At 37.1% G+C, this 18115-nt stretch overlaps 1 protein-coding gene across 4 annotated transcripts in view; it reads right to left on the reverse strand.

The window, feature by feature from the left end:
- The window catches only part of NTN4 (netrin 4), a 121315-nt gene that overhangs the window by 78287 nt on the left and 24913 nt on the right, over positions 1–18115 (reverse strand). For all 4 annotated transcript variants that reach the window (XM_026013059.2, XM_026013057.2, XM_026013056.2 and 1 more), the window contains exon 3: positions 1976–2254. In XM_026013059.2, the coding sequence (XP_025868844.2) occupies positions 1976–2254 (279 nt within the window). The remainder of the gene's footprint in view (positions 1–1975; positions 2255–18115) is intronic.

An 18115-nucleotide genomic window follows, 5' to 3' on the forward strand; every position in this document is an offset into this window, starting at 1 on the left:
GTACTTGCCTTGGTTGAGGTCCCACAGCATGGCCTGGCCACCCTTGCCTCCAGAAGCACAGAGGAAGTCATCTGGAGAGACAGCCACAGTGTTCAGGTGGCCCATGTGGCCAGAGCAGTTGGTCTTCAGCTTGCACTTTTCCAGGTTTTATACCCTGAACATCTTGTGGCTCATGAACAGAAGAAATTTATTTCTCACAGTTCTGGAGACTGGAAGTCTAAGGTCAGGGTGCCAGCAGGGTTGGGTTCTCGCAAAGACCCTCTTCTGGATCACAGACTGCAGCCTGCTCATTGTATCCTCACGCAGCAGAAAGAGAGCTAGCTAGCTCTCTGGTCTCTGAAGGCCACTAATCCCATTCATGAGGGCTCTACTCTCATGACCTAATTACCTCCCAATGGCCCCACCTCCACACCCCATCACATTGGGATTAGGTTTTCAACATACGAATTTTGGAGGGACACAAACAGTCAGTCCATTGCAGCCTGCGTGCTCTCCTTTCACTCTCCTGTTCACTGAAATATTGGCATTCTACCTCACACAAACTTTCTAGTTTACAATCTTGTAGATAGACACATCTCTAGAATGAATGCATTATTTTCTATTTGAGTATTAACCGAATCCCATTAACTTAGGTATTACAAATTATTCCATCCTTATTTGTAGCAATGTTAGCTCAAAGATGCATTAGTGTCTGCAAACTAGTCTGTGTTTGTTGGGTGAGTGCTGCATTTTCTCTAACTTTGGAGCCTCAGCTTTGCTTCTAGAGCAATAGCATTGTTTTTCTGTTTTTGAAACACTGGCCACTGCCCTAGTCATTTTAGTTACCCCAAAGCTGTCCTGCACCCCAGAGACTTAGCCCTGTAAATACAAACTGTCCTGCTAGCTAACTGGTTCACAGTCCCTTATGTCCCTGTCCTCTATTAGGGCTGGGAGAAAAGACAAATGTAGTAGTCTACTCGCTAGAAAATGAAGCAAGGATAATTGGAAGTCTTTACATTTTTATTTATTTTTTGCTTTGATCAGAAGTATCAGAGCAAAGTATAACATTTAAAAATTGGAGTGCTCTCCTATTTGCCTTCTCTTTGCCTCATCCCTAGCCATTGTTCTGGGTGCGTCCCAATAAGGAACTTGCTGTCTGAGCCACTTTGTGTCCTTTTTTTTTTTCTTTCTTTCTTTCTTTCTTTCTTTCTTTCTTTCTTTCTTTCTTCTTTCTTTCTTTTTTTTTTGGAAGAAGGTGATGTGAGGACAATGACAGTAATTTTTCATCATTTTTCTATTCCTCTGTTGCTATCATTCAGTCCAACACCTTACCAAACACTAGTCCTGGCTCAGGTAACACACTGTCCTGAGGATACAAAGATTATGTAGTCCCTGTCCTCAGAAGTTTGTGATCTCTCAGGAGATGCAGAATAGTAAAAGTTCAGAGGAAAGCACGAGGAGATGTGTGAACCCAGAGGAAAGAGAGTTTAAGTATGGCTGAGGGTAAGAGGGGGTCAGTCCACTCCTCACAGAGGAGAATCATTATCTTTCTATTTTGCTGGACAGCAAAATATACTAGGCATTAAACTGAGGTTCTTGTTTTTTCCACTTTAAAATCTACTCAACAATGGTCCCCATTGACTGTAAAAGCTGGCTCCTGTGTGATAATGCCACTAATATGATTATGCCAACCTCTCCTGCTGCTCACCTTACACTTCATATCTGAAGGTCAAGGTACTAAAAATTGGCATGGACGTGTCCCAAGGAATCTGGCTATCATGCTTGACTATTTATAATTCTAAAATTGAAGATTAAAAAACAAGTTAAATGGCACTGTATAGGATGAGTATGGAGTCGGAGGAGTGAATCTACAGAGGAAGAAACAGGAAGCATTATAAGAGCATAGACCAGCCCTAAAGGAACTTAGATTACCAATGCCCAAAGCTTAAAGTAACTCACGGTTTGTTTCTCATAGGTGAGGAATTGTTTTACATACCACGTGGAATGCTCCTGGGGCCTTGACAGGTCTGAAGCCATCAACAGGTATGCATTGATCAGCATGGCCGTTACAGAAGCAGCTGCCCTTGACAATGAAATCATAAATTGCATAATGTGTAAAATGTTGGGGCTTTGCGGTCAGGTCGTTTCTCTGACACGGACAAGACTGTCGTTTCAACAGCTGTACACGGAGGTTGGTGATTTTCAGCTGCTCCTGCACCTTGGCACTGTAAGGGTTCTCTGCATCGTATGGTGGTGACAAAGCTCTGAAAATAACCTATAAAGGAAAAAAAATACCATGAGTATATAGGGCTACATACAAACCCCCATTCATTTGCCCTATGTAGTCTTGCTTTGATTTATATCTTTTGTCATCTGCAAGTGATAAGGTAAGAGGCTTTTAGACCTTGATCACACAGGTGTGCTGCTTATTCGATGCAGAAGGATAAACTGAGGAAACAGCAGAGTCCTGACTCTTGAGATGAAGGCAGCCATGCAAAGACTGGGAAGAGCATTCTGGGCAGAAGGAACAGCAAGTTTAAAGGCCTTGATGCTGAATCAAGCCTGGCTTTTTAAAAGAACAACAAGGCCAGTGTGACTGAAGTCCAGGAAACAAGGGAAGTTTTTAGAGAAGAGGATGGAGCCAGTACATGACAGATGACAGAGAGTCCTTTAAAGGCCATGGTAGTTATTCTAACTGTAGTAGGAAGGTCATATGCAGCCAAGTGATACTATCTGATTTACATTTTTTTATTTACATTTTTTAAAAAGATAACTCTTGCTTCTGTGAGGAGAATGGATTATGAAGGCTGAAGAATAGAGGCAGGAGGACCAATTAGGAAGTGACTGCAAAACCAAGATCTAGGTACTTCTATTTCCAAATGAGGTGTGACCCTTTCGAAGACTATCAATTATTAATTGGAGCCTCTGTTGCTACAAATACCTTTGATTCTCCTTTCCTGGAGAAAGCTTCCAAGCTTCTGACACATTTTTGGAAGATTCTCGCTAGTAGTAAATGTACAGTCCTTCCAGGGTGGATTTGATTTCTGAAATTAGTTAAAAGTCCCTTAAATCCCAATATAGAGAGTAAAATGGCTGATCAAGTTAGTTAACAGTACTTTGGTTAAATGTGAAGTATAAGTAATAAAACCGTTTTTCAACATGTGTGTTATAGATAGACTCGAAAGGCAATTGAAAACTCTAGTTCTGAGGAGGAAACCAGAGGGAGGAAGATTCAGAAGGGATGGACTTTGGGCATGTCCATGTACCTATACATTATATGGGAGTAATAAAAGGAGCCCAGGAGTGGAGTGGTACAAAAACATGTCTAATGGATCTGTTAACTTTGAGGGAGTAGAGGCTGGTGGGAGAGGAAATCACTGCCAGTGGAAACCAATGATTATAAAAAAGGGATTCCAAGCTATCTCATAAAATAAACCAGTATTATAAGGAGGCCAACACTAAGTTATACCATATAATGAAGATTAAAAAAAAAAAAACCAAACAAAACCTCAAACAATCTTGTTAATTTATATAATAAGAGACAAAGCTCCCCTGAAAAATTCTAAGGTATCTCTTGATTTTTAAAAGATATTTTAAAACTCTATTTGGAAATATTTTGATAGCCAAGTGGTTTAAAAATAAATTAATTATTTAAAAGTAGGCTTTGAATAAACTTCCATTTTGAGAGAATGTATCTAATAGTAGTTTTCCAGGAAAAAAATTCCTTAAGGTAAACTTTGGATAGAAAAATTAATTTTAGAAATTGATTTTTGCATTAAAAGTATGAAAATGCAAGAATCAAGTGTGCAGTATCACATCTCCAGGTGTGGAACTGTCCTAAATGAAATATGACTTTGGGGGAGGGGGTGATAATTCAATGGATACTCTCCATCTAGCAGCTGGAGTGATTCTCTGTCCCCACCCAAATACCTCCCATTTCTCTCAAAATAAAATACAAAGTCCTTATAACAGCCTTGCCTCATTTTTGTTCTTAGTGCTTATTCCCAATTGACATACTGTAGTGGTAGCTCTAATGATTTACCATCTTCGCAGTCTAGAAAGTAAACTTCTTTAGGGTAATCACTAATCCCAGGACAGTGCCTGGCACACAGTCAATAGTCAATAAATTTTTGGTAAATGAATTGGTTATAACATGAATTGATTGATTATAGCATTTGGTAAAGGAATTGATTGATTATAACATTGTTCTTGGCATTCAAGGTCTTAAAGGGATTCAGACACTGAATTCAAATTATAGCACTAGGAGGGAAGAGGTAGGAACCTGTATTATAAAAACAGTTATAAATAACTGAATTATTAATCAGTTTCTGCATTTCTAGCTATTTTTGAACTTGCAAAACTTGAAAAAAGTTGTACCCAAAGCTTTAACAATATTCTGCCCGATTTATTCACACGTAAAGTGGGAGAAAACAACATAAGGAATAAAATTTTCCAACAAATAATATGTCACCTACTTGAAAGTCAATATAGAGGTACTATCTCTTTCACTTTTTACTTTTTTATTTATTTTTGAGACACAGAGAGAGGCAGAGACACAGGCGGACAGAGAAGCAGGCTCCCTGCAGGGAGCCTGATGTGGGACTTGATCCCAGGACCCCGGGATCACGCCCTGAGCCCAAGGCAGACACTCAACCACTGAGCTACCCAGGAGTCCCACTTTTTAATTTTTTAAAAGAAAAGTATTTTACTTAAACTCAATTAATGAACCTATAGTGTATTATTAGTTTCAGAGGTAGAGTTCAGTGATTCATCAGTGGCATGTAACACCCAGTGTCTAGAAGTAATATCTCTTTTAATGAAAGCCTATATCCCAGCGTAATTTTACATTTGAATCATTAAACAAATAAAAAACACTGAATCCACTGTGAGTTTTAAATGGGGCTTATTTTTCATGATACCCCAAATACTGGCACTCTGTTATACATCAGTGAAGAACTCTAAATAAAACCAATAATGTGGCTCCCTCCTGGATTATCAACCAGAGTAATGCAAGGGCATGGAAAAGGCCACAGTGATAACCAAGTTTAAGTGTTCCACCAAAAAGCTTATAGCATACTTCTCTAAATTGCAGCCCACCCTTCCTTTTCCTCAACATTGGTAGCAACTATTTGCTCTCTCTGTTCCTATCACATATTTACCCTTGACATTTACCTTAGTTCCCTCTCCTCACCCCCTCATATAGTCCCTTCCCCATGAGAATTGCTTAGCACATGCAAGGCTGGAGGAAGACCCATCAAGGTTTGTAGGAACTTAGAAGGTCTCTTGCTTCCTGAACCCAGACTGTGGAAGCTGAATGGCGGCTCTGTGCTCAGTGTGCATGACACCACAGTTGGCACACGGATATCAGCAGGGAAGGGACATCATGACCCCTGAGGCTGCATGCTGGAAAGGAGACAGCAAAGTGCCACAGACACAAAAGTGAACGGGAATTTAAACCATGAAATCTTTTTTCCAGAAAGGAGACGCCTTAATCTGATACTCTGGGAAATGGATCTACCCTTCGTCAGGAAACAAAGAGTGCGCCAATCCAGATGCTTCAAACTTCTGGCAGGTCGCCCTTTGGGTCCCACCCAGTTTTTCTTCAAACATCTCCAGAAGAAGCCTGCATGCCACTACTAAAATGAAGTAAGAAACAGTGTAGAAGTCCTCCTATCCTATCAGCCACTTCTGTTTTTGTACCCATCAGGAGCAGGATGTATCTATGAGCCCATCACTGTTCCTCTGTTGAGGGCTGCCTCTGAAGATATGCTCCTGACAAGACATAGTTAGAAAGCCAGAGCGGAACTAAGATCAAGCCTGTTTTGATGTTTCCAGCTTGTTAGTGCTATTGGCCAGGACTTCCTGACCTTATTTTTCAAATTAAGAAAGTTGGGATCCCTGGGTGGTGCAGCGGTTTGGCGCCTGCCTTTGGCCCAGGGCACGATCCTGGAGACCCGGGATCGAATCCCACGTCGGGCTGCCGGTGCATTGAGCCTGCTTCTCCCTATGCCTGTGTCTCTGCCTCTCTCTCTCACTGTGTGCCTATCATAAATAAATTAAAAAAATAAAGTTGTTTAAAAAAAAACAAATTAAGAAAGTTGATTATGTTTCAGTGATTAATACTCTCACTACAGAGAAATCTGTCACTCAGAATGTAGGGGACACTAAGTATCTACAATGAGTTCCCCAAGACAGGCAGAAATAACACCAACTCCACAATATTTTCCCACCTAAACTTCTGTATATATACATATAGAATATAATGTAGACAGCTTTGTTTCAACTTAAAAATACTGTGTGAATTTTTTCCAACTCAATAAAAATATCTCTACATCAGTGGTTCTCAAAGTGTGGCCCTCAAACCAAGAACATCAGCATCAAACTGGGAACTAGTTAGAAGAGTAAATTCTATTTATTTATTTATTTATTGAGAGAGAGAGAGAGACCAGGAGGGAGAGGAGGAGGGAGAGAGAATCTGAAGCACACTCTGTGCCAAGCACAGAGCCTGATATGGAACTCAGCCCCACTACCATGAGATCGTAACCTGGTCCAAAACCAAGAGTCAGGTGCTCAACCGACTGAGCCACCCAGGTGCCCCAGAAATGCAAATTCTTGAGCCCTATACCAGGCTGAATGATCAGAAGCTCTGGAGGTGGGGCCCAGCAGTCTGGGTTTCAACAAGCCTTCCAGATGATTCTGACGCACAATAAAGTTTGAGAAACGCTCCTACATAATGTAAAAATCTGTTTAGAAATCCATTGTGTGATATGATACAATTTATTTAACCAGGCTGCTGTTGTTAGGCATCTAGATTGTCTCCAACTTTTCAATATAACCAATTCCAGTGAACAATTATATAACTAAAACGCAGAAGTTTATCATAATATCCTGAAGATATATTTCCAAAAGTGAAATCAGTGGTTTCAATGAAATCCATAATTTAAAAACACAGCTGAGCTTCTGAATGAATCATAGGCCCTTTCCTACCTAATCTGTAGAATCTTCCCATTTCTCTGGTCTTGCCACACTTTCTAAGCCTGGAATCCCTCAAACTTTCCTAAGGATCTGGATTTTTACCTTAGGTTATGCCATTTCTTATGCCCAAGTCTAATAGAGAGATCCTTAAAAAGTTGCGAACAGGTTAGAATTACCTATATGTTTTCTTTTCTGACGCTCACTAATACTGAAAATTAGTTAAAATAGTATTCCATATGACTTATTTTTACTCTGAGATGAAACTTTCAACAGAGTATTAACACGATATGGACAGAATAAGAAGTAGAGTAAATATTAGATACATAATAGTCAAGGGATTCTGTTAGTATCAAACTCATACCCTAAATATTGCTCCATAACTAAAATTTTATCACCCATGTTATTAGATCACAATAACTCAAGAAACTTAGTTATCACATTTTTAAAAATTCTTTTTAGCTACTAGCTTGAGGAATATTTCAGATCCAAGTTGATTACCCATCTTGTGGATTCTGTTGGCATTTGTCTTTCCATGATAGCACTTTCACATTAGTAAACGTTATTGCGTATTTACTTGTCGGTATCGCATAATAGACTCTGCTCAATGGGCAGGAATCTTGTTGGTCTGGCTAACAGCTGTGTTCCCCAGCATGTCCCACAGTCTCTGGCATATTATAGCATTTCATGATTACATTGAATGAATAAGTGAATGAACTATTTTTCCAAATAGTATTTTTAAAAAGGAGAAATGAAATAGGGAACAGGATTTAGAAGAATACGGATGCCTGGGTGGCTCAGCGGTTGAGCATCTGCCTTTGGCCCAGGATGTGATCCTGGAGACCCAGGATCGAGTCTCACATTGGGCTCCCTGCATGGAGCCTGCTTTTGCCTCTGCCTCTGTCTCTGCCTCTGTGTGTGTGTGTGTGTGTGTGTGTCTCTCATGAATAAATAAATAAAATCTTAAAAAAAAAAAAAGGATTTGGAAGAATAAAAAAAGTAAAATGTTCTTACCACAAGTTCTGCACTCCTGATGAAAAGTATATGAACACACACATATATGTATAAATACCTATGTAAAAATATGTAATACATTTCAAATGGTTTTATGGTTTCCTTTTCTTCAAGAGCACTCAAGATCTTTCATATTCTTAAGAAAATGGTTCAGACAGGCATGATTAAGCACCCAAACACATAGAAATATTAGGTCTTTTGGATGGTTTCTGGTCTAGTTTTCTTATTTACTAAAACTGGAAACTTTAGGATCATAACTGCAATGGTTCTTTAATGGGTTTTTTAAATTCTTGAATCTTCATGTTCTCAAAAAAGCATTTTACTTTCAATGATTTTTTCTCGTGTTTTTCTATTTCATTTTTGCTTTTACTTCTATTACTCTTTTACTTACTTGGCGTTTAATTTTCTCTTCTTTTACTAGTTTTTTTCTTTTACTAGTTTCTTAAAATAGAACTGTAGATCATTGATTTGAGGCCTTCCCCTCCCCACCAAATACTTCTTCAGTTGTATCCAATAAATTTTGATATGTTGTGTTTTCAGATCAAAATCCTTTCTAATTTCCCTTTTCATTTCCTTTTTGACCCATGAATTATTCAAAAGTATGTTATCCAATTTCTAAATATTTGTAGATTTCCCTGATACCTCCTGTTATTGATTTCTAATTTAATGCTTTTGTGATCAGAGAACATACTTTGTATGATTTGATTCTTTTATACTTATCAGTATTTGTTTTATGGTCTATCTTGATAAATGGTCCTTGTGCCCTTGAAAGGATTGTGTATGCTACTGTATTTGGTAAACTATTATATAAATGTTAATTAATTGGGTTAAGTTGGTTGACAGTATTAATCAAATCTTCTGTATCCTTACTGATTTTCTCTACTTGTTTTACCAATTATAGAGAAAAAGACCTGGAAAACTCCCAACTATATTTTTTTCAACTCATCTTGTTTCTTCTTCATGTATTCTGAAGCCTTGCTATTAGGTCCACAAACATTTAGGATTGTTATATTCTCTTGATAAGTTAGCTCCTTTATCAATATGAAATGTCCCTCTTTATCTCTGGTAATACGCTTTGATCTGAAATCTACTTTTTCTAACAATAATGTAGCCACTACCAAAAGCTTTCTTTTATTAGTGTTAGCATGGTATGTCTTTTTCTATTCTTTTACTTTTATTTTTAAATTTATTTTATTTTTTTAAGATTTTTTAAAATTGTATTTATTCATAAGAGACACAAAGAGAGGCAGAGACACAGTTAGAGGGAAAAGCAGGCTCCCTGTGGGAAGCCTGATGGGGAACTTGATCCCAAAACTCCAGGATCACGACCTGAACCAAAGGCAGATGCTCAACCACTGAATCACCCAGGTGCCTCCCATTCTTTTACTTTTAACTTAATTATGCTTTTGTATTTAATTAATTAACTAATTTATTTATTTATTTATAGCAGTGGGAGGGGCAGAGGGAAGAGGAGAGAATCTCAAGAAGACTCCCTACTAAGTGTGGAGCCCAGTGTAGGCTTGATCTCACAACCCTGAGATCAAGATCTGAGCTGAAATCAAGAGTTGGACACTTAACCGACTGACCCACCCAGGCACCCCACCCCAGTTATGTCTTTATATTTAAAGTTAATTTCTTGGGGCACCTGGGTGGCTCAGTCAGTTAAGTACCCAAACCTTGATTTTAGCTCAGGTCTTGATCTCAGGGTCCTGAGCTCAAACCCCATGCTCCCAGCATGGAGCCTACTTAAAAAAAAAAAAAAAGTGAATTTCCTCAGTTGCATCTTTTAAAAAATGTTATCCAATTTGATAACCTATGCCTTTAATTGGAGTGTTTAGATCATTTACATCCAGTGTGACTGTTGATATGGTTGTGTTTAAATCTGGTTTTGGTTTTTGTTTATATTCTATTCCTCTTTTTTTTCTATTGTCTATTGGATTGATAATTATACGGTCCTTTTTATTTCCTTTTTTGTTTATTAGTTGTAACTTTAAAAAAAAAACAGTGGTTGCTTTAGAGTTTATAGTATACATCCTTAACTTAATACAGTCTATCCTTAGGTACTATTTATTACTTCACATATAGCATAAGAAACTTAGAACACCGTAGTCCCCTTTCCTCCTTTCAACCAGTGCTCCATTGTTGTCATGCATTTGACTTCTATATATAATACAAACTTCAGAACACATTAATATTTTTGCTCTAACAAGTCAATTATCTTTTATTTTTATTTTTTAAGTAAACTATCTCCAACGTTCATGACCCCAAGGTCAAGAGTCACATGCTCTAAGCCAGGTGTCTCTCAATTATCTTTTAAAAAGATTTTTAAAATAAGAAAAAAAAGTATTTTGCAAGTATCCACTTATTTTCCCTTTTGATGATTTTCACTCCTTTGTGTATATAGATCCAGATATCTATTTGACATCATTTTTCTTCTGCCTGACGGACTTCTTTCAATATTTCCTGTAATGAAAATCTGCTGGTTAATGAACTTTTTTCTCTTCTATGTCTGAAAAGTATTTATTTCATCTTAATTTTTAAAAGATATATTTACTGGGTATAGAACTGTAGGTTGATAAATTTTTTTCTATCAGTACTTTCAGGACCTGTCCCACTGTTTTTTGCCTTGCTTTGTTTCTGTCAAAAAGGTTTCATTCTTACATTTGTTCTTCTGTTCATCATGAGTTATTTTTTCATCTGGCTGCTTTAAGATTTTTTCTTTATTATTTCTTATTAAACATATTAATTATGATGTGCCTTGGGATATTTTTCTTCTTGTTTCTGTGTTTTTTGTTTTGTTTTGTTTTGTTTTGTTTCTGTGTTTAAGGCTTGTTGTACTTCTTGGATCTGTGGATTTATAGTTACAATCAAATTTAGAAAAACTACAGCCTTTCTTTCTTTCTTTCATTCATTCATTCATTCATTCATTTTTTTTTCCTGTTCCCTTCCTTTTTCCTCTCTCCTTTGTGGACTCCAACTACACATACATTAGACTGCTTGAAATTATTCCTCAGCTCACTGATTGATTGACTGATTGATTGATCTTTCTTCCCCCATGTTTCATATTGAATCACTTCTATTACTCTGTAGTGAACTTCACAAATCTTCTCTTCTACTAATCCCATTCAATGTATTTTTCTTTTTCTCCTCCATTCAATGTATTTTTCATCTCAGACATTATATTTTTCAATGGTGAAAGTTCACCTTAGATTTTTGCTATATTTTTCATGCTCTGCTTAACACGGTCAATCTTTCCTCTACACTCTTGAACATAAGAAACATAGTTATAAGAATATAACTGTTATAACTGTTGTAATGTTCTTGACTCCTAATTCCATCATTTGCATCACTTGTGGATCTGTGGATATGTTTCTATTAATGTTTACATTCATTATGTATTATATTTCTCTGTTTCTATTAATGTTAACATTCATTATGTATTATATTTCCTGCTCTTTTGCGTGGCTTGGTTTGTTGCAAAATGCTGTGAATTTTATCTTGTTGAGTGCTGAATATTTTTGTATTCTTGAGCTTCCTTCTGAGATGCAATTAGATTACTTGAAAATAGCTCAATCGTTTTGAGGCTTGCTTTTAAGTTTTGTTAGGTGGGACTGATGTATCCTTTAGTATAGGGCTAATTCTGCCCTTTTATTGAGGCAGTACCCTTCTAATTACTGACTATTACAAGGTTGAATTACAAGATTTTCCACTCCAGCTGACTACTCCTGGTCCTATATAACCTCTGAGGATTTGCTTCTTCTCTCTTTTAGGGTAGTTCTTTCTTTGGCCTCAGTAGTTTTCTTACACAACTGTGTTTATCAATACACTGGAAGTCACTTCCAGTATACTGCTCTCCTCTCTCATACTCTGCCTTGCAAACTCTAGTCATCTTTCCTTCCCAGACTCTCAGCCCTTTAATTAAAAAAATCCATTAGGCTCCTCCTAGGTTCCTGCTCTCTGCACCCCAGCCTGGAAGCTCTCTCTAGATAATAAACTGGAACAGTCATAGAGCTCACCTCATTTGTTTCTGCTCTTTCAGGGATTACTGTTCTCTGCTACCTGATATCCAAAACCTGAAAACAGTTGTTTCATATATTTCATCCATTTTTTTTTTAGTTGTTTCAGGCAGCAGGGTTAGTTTGGTTCTTGTTACTGCATGCTGGATAAGAGCTAAAGTCTAAAACACAAAGGCAGCTTAACTTTTCTAAAGTACAATTTATAAACTGTAACTGGATTAAGCCCTTATTTTTTTTAAGACTTGTTTATTTGAGAGAGAGAGAGAGACAGCACAAGTGGAAGGGACAAAAGGAGAGGGAGAGAGTCTGAAGTGGACTCTGTTCTGAGCATGGAGTCTGATGTGGGGCTTGATTCCAGGACCCTGAGATCATGACCTGAGTGAAACCAAGTCAGTTGCTTAACTAACTGCACCACCCATGTGCCCCAAGCCCTTATTTTTATATAAAAATTTCTAGAAATGACATATTGACTTTTTAGTAGAGATTTTATTTATTTATCTGAGAGAAAGAATGAGCATGGAGGGCAGAGGGAGAGGGCAAAGAAGGCTCCCCACTGAGCAGCAAGCCTGATGCAGGAATGATCCCAGGACTCTGGGACCATGACCTGAGCTAAAGGTACTTAACTGACTAAGCCACCCAGGTGCCTGGAAGTTTGATAATAAAGCTAGAAGTATGGTCAGATTTAGTAGATTAAAAAACCTGGAAAAACAAATTAGTTTTCTTACTGGTATCTCAAACTAAGAAATGTGAAAAGTAATTTAAAATATAAATACCTAAATTTTCTAAGTTTCTTCAATAATTCTATTTTAGGGGATCCCTGGGTGGCTCAGCGGTTTTGCACCTGCCTTTGGCCCAGGGTGTGATCCTGGAGTCCCAGGATTGAGTCCCACATCAGGCTCCCTGCATGAAGCCTGCTTCTCCCTCTGCCTGTGTCTCTGCCTCTCTCTCTCTCTCTCTCTCTGTGTCTCTCATGAATAAATTAATAAAAATCTTTAAAAAAATAATTCTATTTTAGTAATTTGTACCTTTTAATAAATGGGTAACCCTCACTATAACTTTCTTTATAATTTATGATAACTGTTATACTTGTCTTTTTATTTTTTATGTTTATGCTATGCTTTGATTCATCTTTATATTCTCATCTAATACCATGTCTTATAGATTCTCAATAATATGTATTTAAGCTTCCAATTGAGCCCCATGTTGGGATCTGCACTCTGCATGGAGTCTGCTTGAGATTCTCTCTCCTTTCTCTCTCTCTCAAATAAATAAATAAATAAATCTTTAAAAATGTATTGAAGGAGTGAGTCATTATAGAATTACGTTAAGACAGATTTATTTAAATTTTGTGATATAAGAATAATAATATAAATATAATAAAATTGGGCACCAGGGTGGCTAAGTTGGTTGAGCATCAGTCTTTGGTTCAGGTCATGATCCAGGGTCCTAGGATCAAGCCCCATGTTGGGCTCCCTACTCAGTGGGGAGTCTGCTTCTCCCTCTCCCTCTGCCTCTCCTTCTTACTCATGCTCCCTCTCTCTCAAAAATAAATAAATAAATAAATAAATAAATAAATAAATAAATAAAATCTTTCAAAAAAGTAAAGGTTAAAAAATGCATATATAATAAAATATTTGTATAATGTGCATTTTATTCATAAGAGGATATACTAGGTACATAGTAATTCACAGTAAACTATTATCTTACAAAATATCTTACTACATGCTAATCTTATACCATATCCAACATGACTAGTAAAATTTTACTTTATAGAAAATATGAATTTAATATTAGTAAAAATTAAAATACTTTTTGAAGGGCACCTGGGTGGCTCAGTGGTTGAGTGTCTGCTCAAGTTGTGATCCCGGAGTCCTGGGATCAAGTCTCCCTCTGCCTATGTCTTTGCCTCTTTCTGTGTCTCTCATGAACAAATAAATAAAATCTTAAAAAATAAATACAATAAATACTTTTTGAGTGCTAAATTTGAATAATATATTTTCAGGAATAAACTTACACCCACTGCAAGAATGATAGCATATTTAGAGAGGAATCCTGGATCTCTGGCCTAATCTAATAAAAAGACCAATCAGCACTAAAAATGATTTCTGTACAAGAAAAATAATCATAGTTCTTCCTTACTCTATTTAAGCCCAGTTAGAATAACATCTATGTTGAGAAATATTTCCAGTTGTATTCATTTGTTTTATGTGGTTGTTTGCTAATTGTTTACACATAGCTTCTGGTTAATTCGGTTGAATATTGTTACACATTGACAACTGTTCCATTTCTTGTTAGGTGGATGGTATACCTAAGACCTAAGCATGGAAACTGATATATTTATCTCCATTTCTACATTTATCAAGCTCCGTTATCTACTGTTTATTCAATATCAAACCTGATATTAAATATCAAGTTCTTGAGATTTAGTAGGATTCATGCATTCCAGTTTTATATTCTCACCCCACTAACAAGGAAGGTTTTATATTAATTGACTTCTGAGGCTAGTTGTTGGCACCATTTAAGTTGAAGTCATAGGTATTTGAGATCAAAAAGCACAGGTTCTTTGAGTGAGTACATATATCCTAGTATGTTCTTGAAACAGGTTTCCTGCTTTTTGGATAGGCACCTTTGAAAAAATATGTGACGTTTCAGGCTTTTAAAGGGTTTCAGTGAGTGGGAGTTTGGGTTTCATAGAGAGAGAAGGCTGGACAAGGAGAAGATAGCATAATTGACAGGTGGGCGTCTGCAGCTGAGCAGCTGGTTGGTTTAATTTTAGAACATTCGTCCTTGACTGTGCCACTTTAAGTGGAGCACCTACTTGTCTTGAGAAGTGTGTCTGTCTCTTGGGCAGGACCAAAATCCTTTTTGCTTACATTCTGGAGCATTAGGCACCCTGTTTGATCAGATAGCCCACCTTTTAAAGTGGGAGAGTCTTATCTACTCAACTAGTCCTTCTAAGATAGGACAATATAACCTAATAAAGCTTTCAATGGAGCAAGCTGAGGAATGCAGTGCACTCAAGTGACTTACTTGTACGATAATAACCTCAATTTGGAAGTACACAAAAGCCTCTTTGCATGTTTCAAGGGCATATTTACAGTTCTAAAGTGATGAAAGGCAGCTTCTTAAATATCTTCAGGGGCAAGGAAAGTGACAGAACTGCAAGGAAGGACAAGAAACAAGACAGAAGACCAAAATAAAAATAAAGATTGGGGCTAAAAATAAAATATAAAAATCTCCAATACATTTGGAATCCTAGCTTTTCCTTTTTCCCTCAGTACTTGGAATCATAGGATTTGAGTGTCAGAAAAGTCCTTACCAATGAATGATCTAGTCCAACTAGAGAAAACTGAGGCACAGAGGACTGAAAGTGACTTGCCAAAGGTCAACCGACAGGCTTGTGACAGCTATGACTAGAACCCAGTTTCCTGACTTCCAATCCAATGATTTTTCTACTATATCCCACTCTGTACATGTTTGGCAGCTAGCCATTCCTGGATTAAAATTAAATTTAAAATTAAAGAAAATATAACATATGATTAAAGAAACCTGTGCTTAAAGAAAATATACAATTGATCACACTTCCACTCGTCTTCTTAATAATGGATAGACTAACAGTACCTCCTTTATTCTAGTAATGGATGTAACTAACCAGATCCTTGATAAAAGTAATGATACTTGCTTCCAATTGGTTCACAGGGATAAGATTTTTAAAAAGGTATCATATGTAGAAATGCCTTTGAAAAAGCACCGCTCTTTATAAATACAATTGATTAATAGCCTTTTACTGGGGGCCTGCCTTGTTTTTGCCAATCTTCTTTCTTTGAGCCCTATCAGTGAATGCAGCTCAGTGGCTAGGATTCATTGATGGGCCTCTCCAATGTGGATTGCCTGTCTCCCTGGGTAACTTCCCAATCTTGATCACCTCTGTTTCTTATCACCATGCTTGTTTGGCCCACCATTCAGATTACACTCTACTTCACCTTGGGTCACCAATACCTTCTATTTGCCTGACTTGTGCTGCCAATTGCATGCATAATCTCTTTGCTTTCAGAGTGTCCCATCACTTCCAACTCTTGCTCCCTCTTTTTGTACCCAACTTTATTCTCTAATCATACTGGACTCCTTTCTGTTCCTAGAAAGCTCTTTCGTCTCTCTCCCTTCCTGGTCTTTGCCTTCGCTATTCCCCCTGTCAGAAATACTTTCCACCCTCTTTGTCATTGACACGCACTGCTCTACTCCCTTCCTTGGCCCACTCTTAACCTTTTAGATGTCATCTTAAATGTCATTTTATTCAGGAAGCTTTCTTCACCATTCCTCTCCACTGCAAGCCTACATGAGATGTTCTTCCTAAGCGTCACTTCAAGCACCTATTATTTCTTTCAGTTGTAGAACTTAACATGTCTATTTTAATTGTTGTATTCCTTTCTACACTGTCAGTTTCCCTTGCAGAGTGCCTTTTCTGCTTGCCCACTGCTGTATAGCCAATGCTGGATACACATAGGAGTCAACATGTTTGTCAAAAGATCATACTCATGCTTAATAATGATTTACACTTTATGAACTGCCTGTATTTTTATTTATCTCATTTCACCCTTACAGTAAAACTATGGTATAGTGTTATTCATTCTTATTTTTCAGATACAGAAACTTTGAGAAGATGTTCATTGACTTGTCCATGGTCACCAAGTTAGTAAGTGGCAGAGCTAGCATTTGAACACAGGTTGTTGGGATCCAAGTTCGATATTATGACCACTAATAATAATAATAATTGGTTATGGAATATTTGAAGATCTTAATAAGGTGATCAGGGGAGTGAAATGATCAGAGCTTCCTTTCAGGAGAATAAATCTCACAAAGAGAAGAGCATGAACCATGGTGGGAGAAGGAAGGCAAGGTGAGCAGAACAGCCACGTGGGAGGGGCAAAGAAACGAATATCAGAATGAACACCAAGGACTAAAGGCTAAGCCTTAGGGGCCACTCATAGTTAGAGGTCAGAAGGGAAGAGACAAGCCAGAAATAATAATAATAATAATAATAATAATAATAATAATAAATAATATAATAATAATAAAAGGATCAGGGTGAAATGTAGGAAAATAATGAAAATTCATCATTGTAAGAGCCAAAGAAAGTGAGAATGCACAGACAGAAAATGTAATTAATGATGGCAAATGCAACTGAGGAGGCAAGAAAGAAGACGAAAACTTTTGGGGTTTGGCTGGCTTACAGAAGACTTTTGAGAGCCTAAATGGAATAAAGGACAGTCTGTAGAGCTTTCAAGAAAGAATAGGGGACAAGGAAATGGAAGCAAGAAAGAAGTGATTGAAGAATTTTGGCAGTTTGTTTATTCATCAGTTGCTCGACATTTGGGTTATTTGCAGATTTGGGCTATTACGCATAAAGTGCTATGGGCATTCACACAGAAGTCATTGTGAGAACATAAGTTATTTCTCATGGGTATTTAGGAAAGGAATTGCCAGGTGGTATGGTAAGAGCATGTTTAACTTTATAAGGAACTACAAGCCTGTTTTCTAAGGTGATTGCACTATTTTGCATCTCTACTAGCAACGTATGATAAAAGGTTAGCTGTCATAATACCTTACCGACACTTGGTATTGTCAGTCTTCTTAATTTTAGGCTTGATAGTGAATGTAAACGGTGTCTCATTGTGATTTATTTTTATTTTTTTTCATTTGTTTTTATTTAAGTTTGATTTGCCAACATATAACACCCAGTGCTCATACCATCTCATTGTGATTTTAATGTGTGTTTCCCTGTTGACTAATGGTGTTGAACATCTTTTATCTGCTTATCTGACATACATCTTCTTTGGTGAAGTGTCTGTTCAAATATTTTGCCCATGTTTTTTCCTTATTGTTTCTGAGTTAGGAGTTCTTTATAAATTCTGATACATAAATATATATTCAGAGATATGATTTGCAAATATTTTCTCCCAGTCTGTGGCTTGTCTTTTCACTTTCTTAATAGTGTCTTAAAAGCAAAAGTTTTAAATTTTTATGAAATTCAGTTTATCAGTATTTTCCTTTTACAGTATGTGCTTTTTGTGTGCCATCTAAAAAATGTTATGTTCACTCAAGGTCAAAGATATTCTCTTCCATGTTTTCTTCTA

The sequence above is a fragment of the Vulpes vulpes genome, chromosome 10 (assembly GCF_048418805.1).
Source record: "Vulpes vulpes isolate BD-2025 chromosome 10, VulVul3, whole genome shotgun sequence".
NCBI lineage: Eukaryota > Metazoa > Chordata > Mammalia > Carnivora > Canidae > Vulpes > Vulpes vulpes.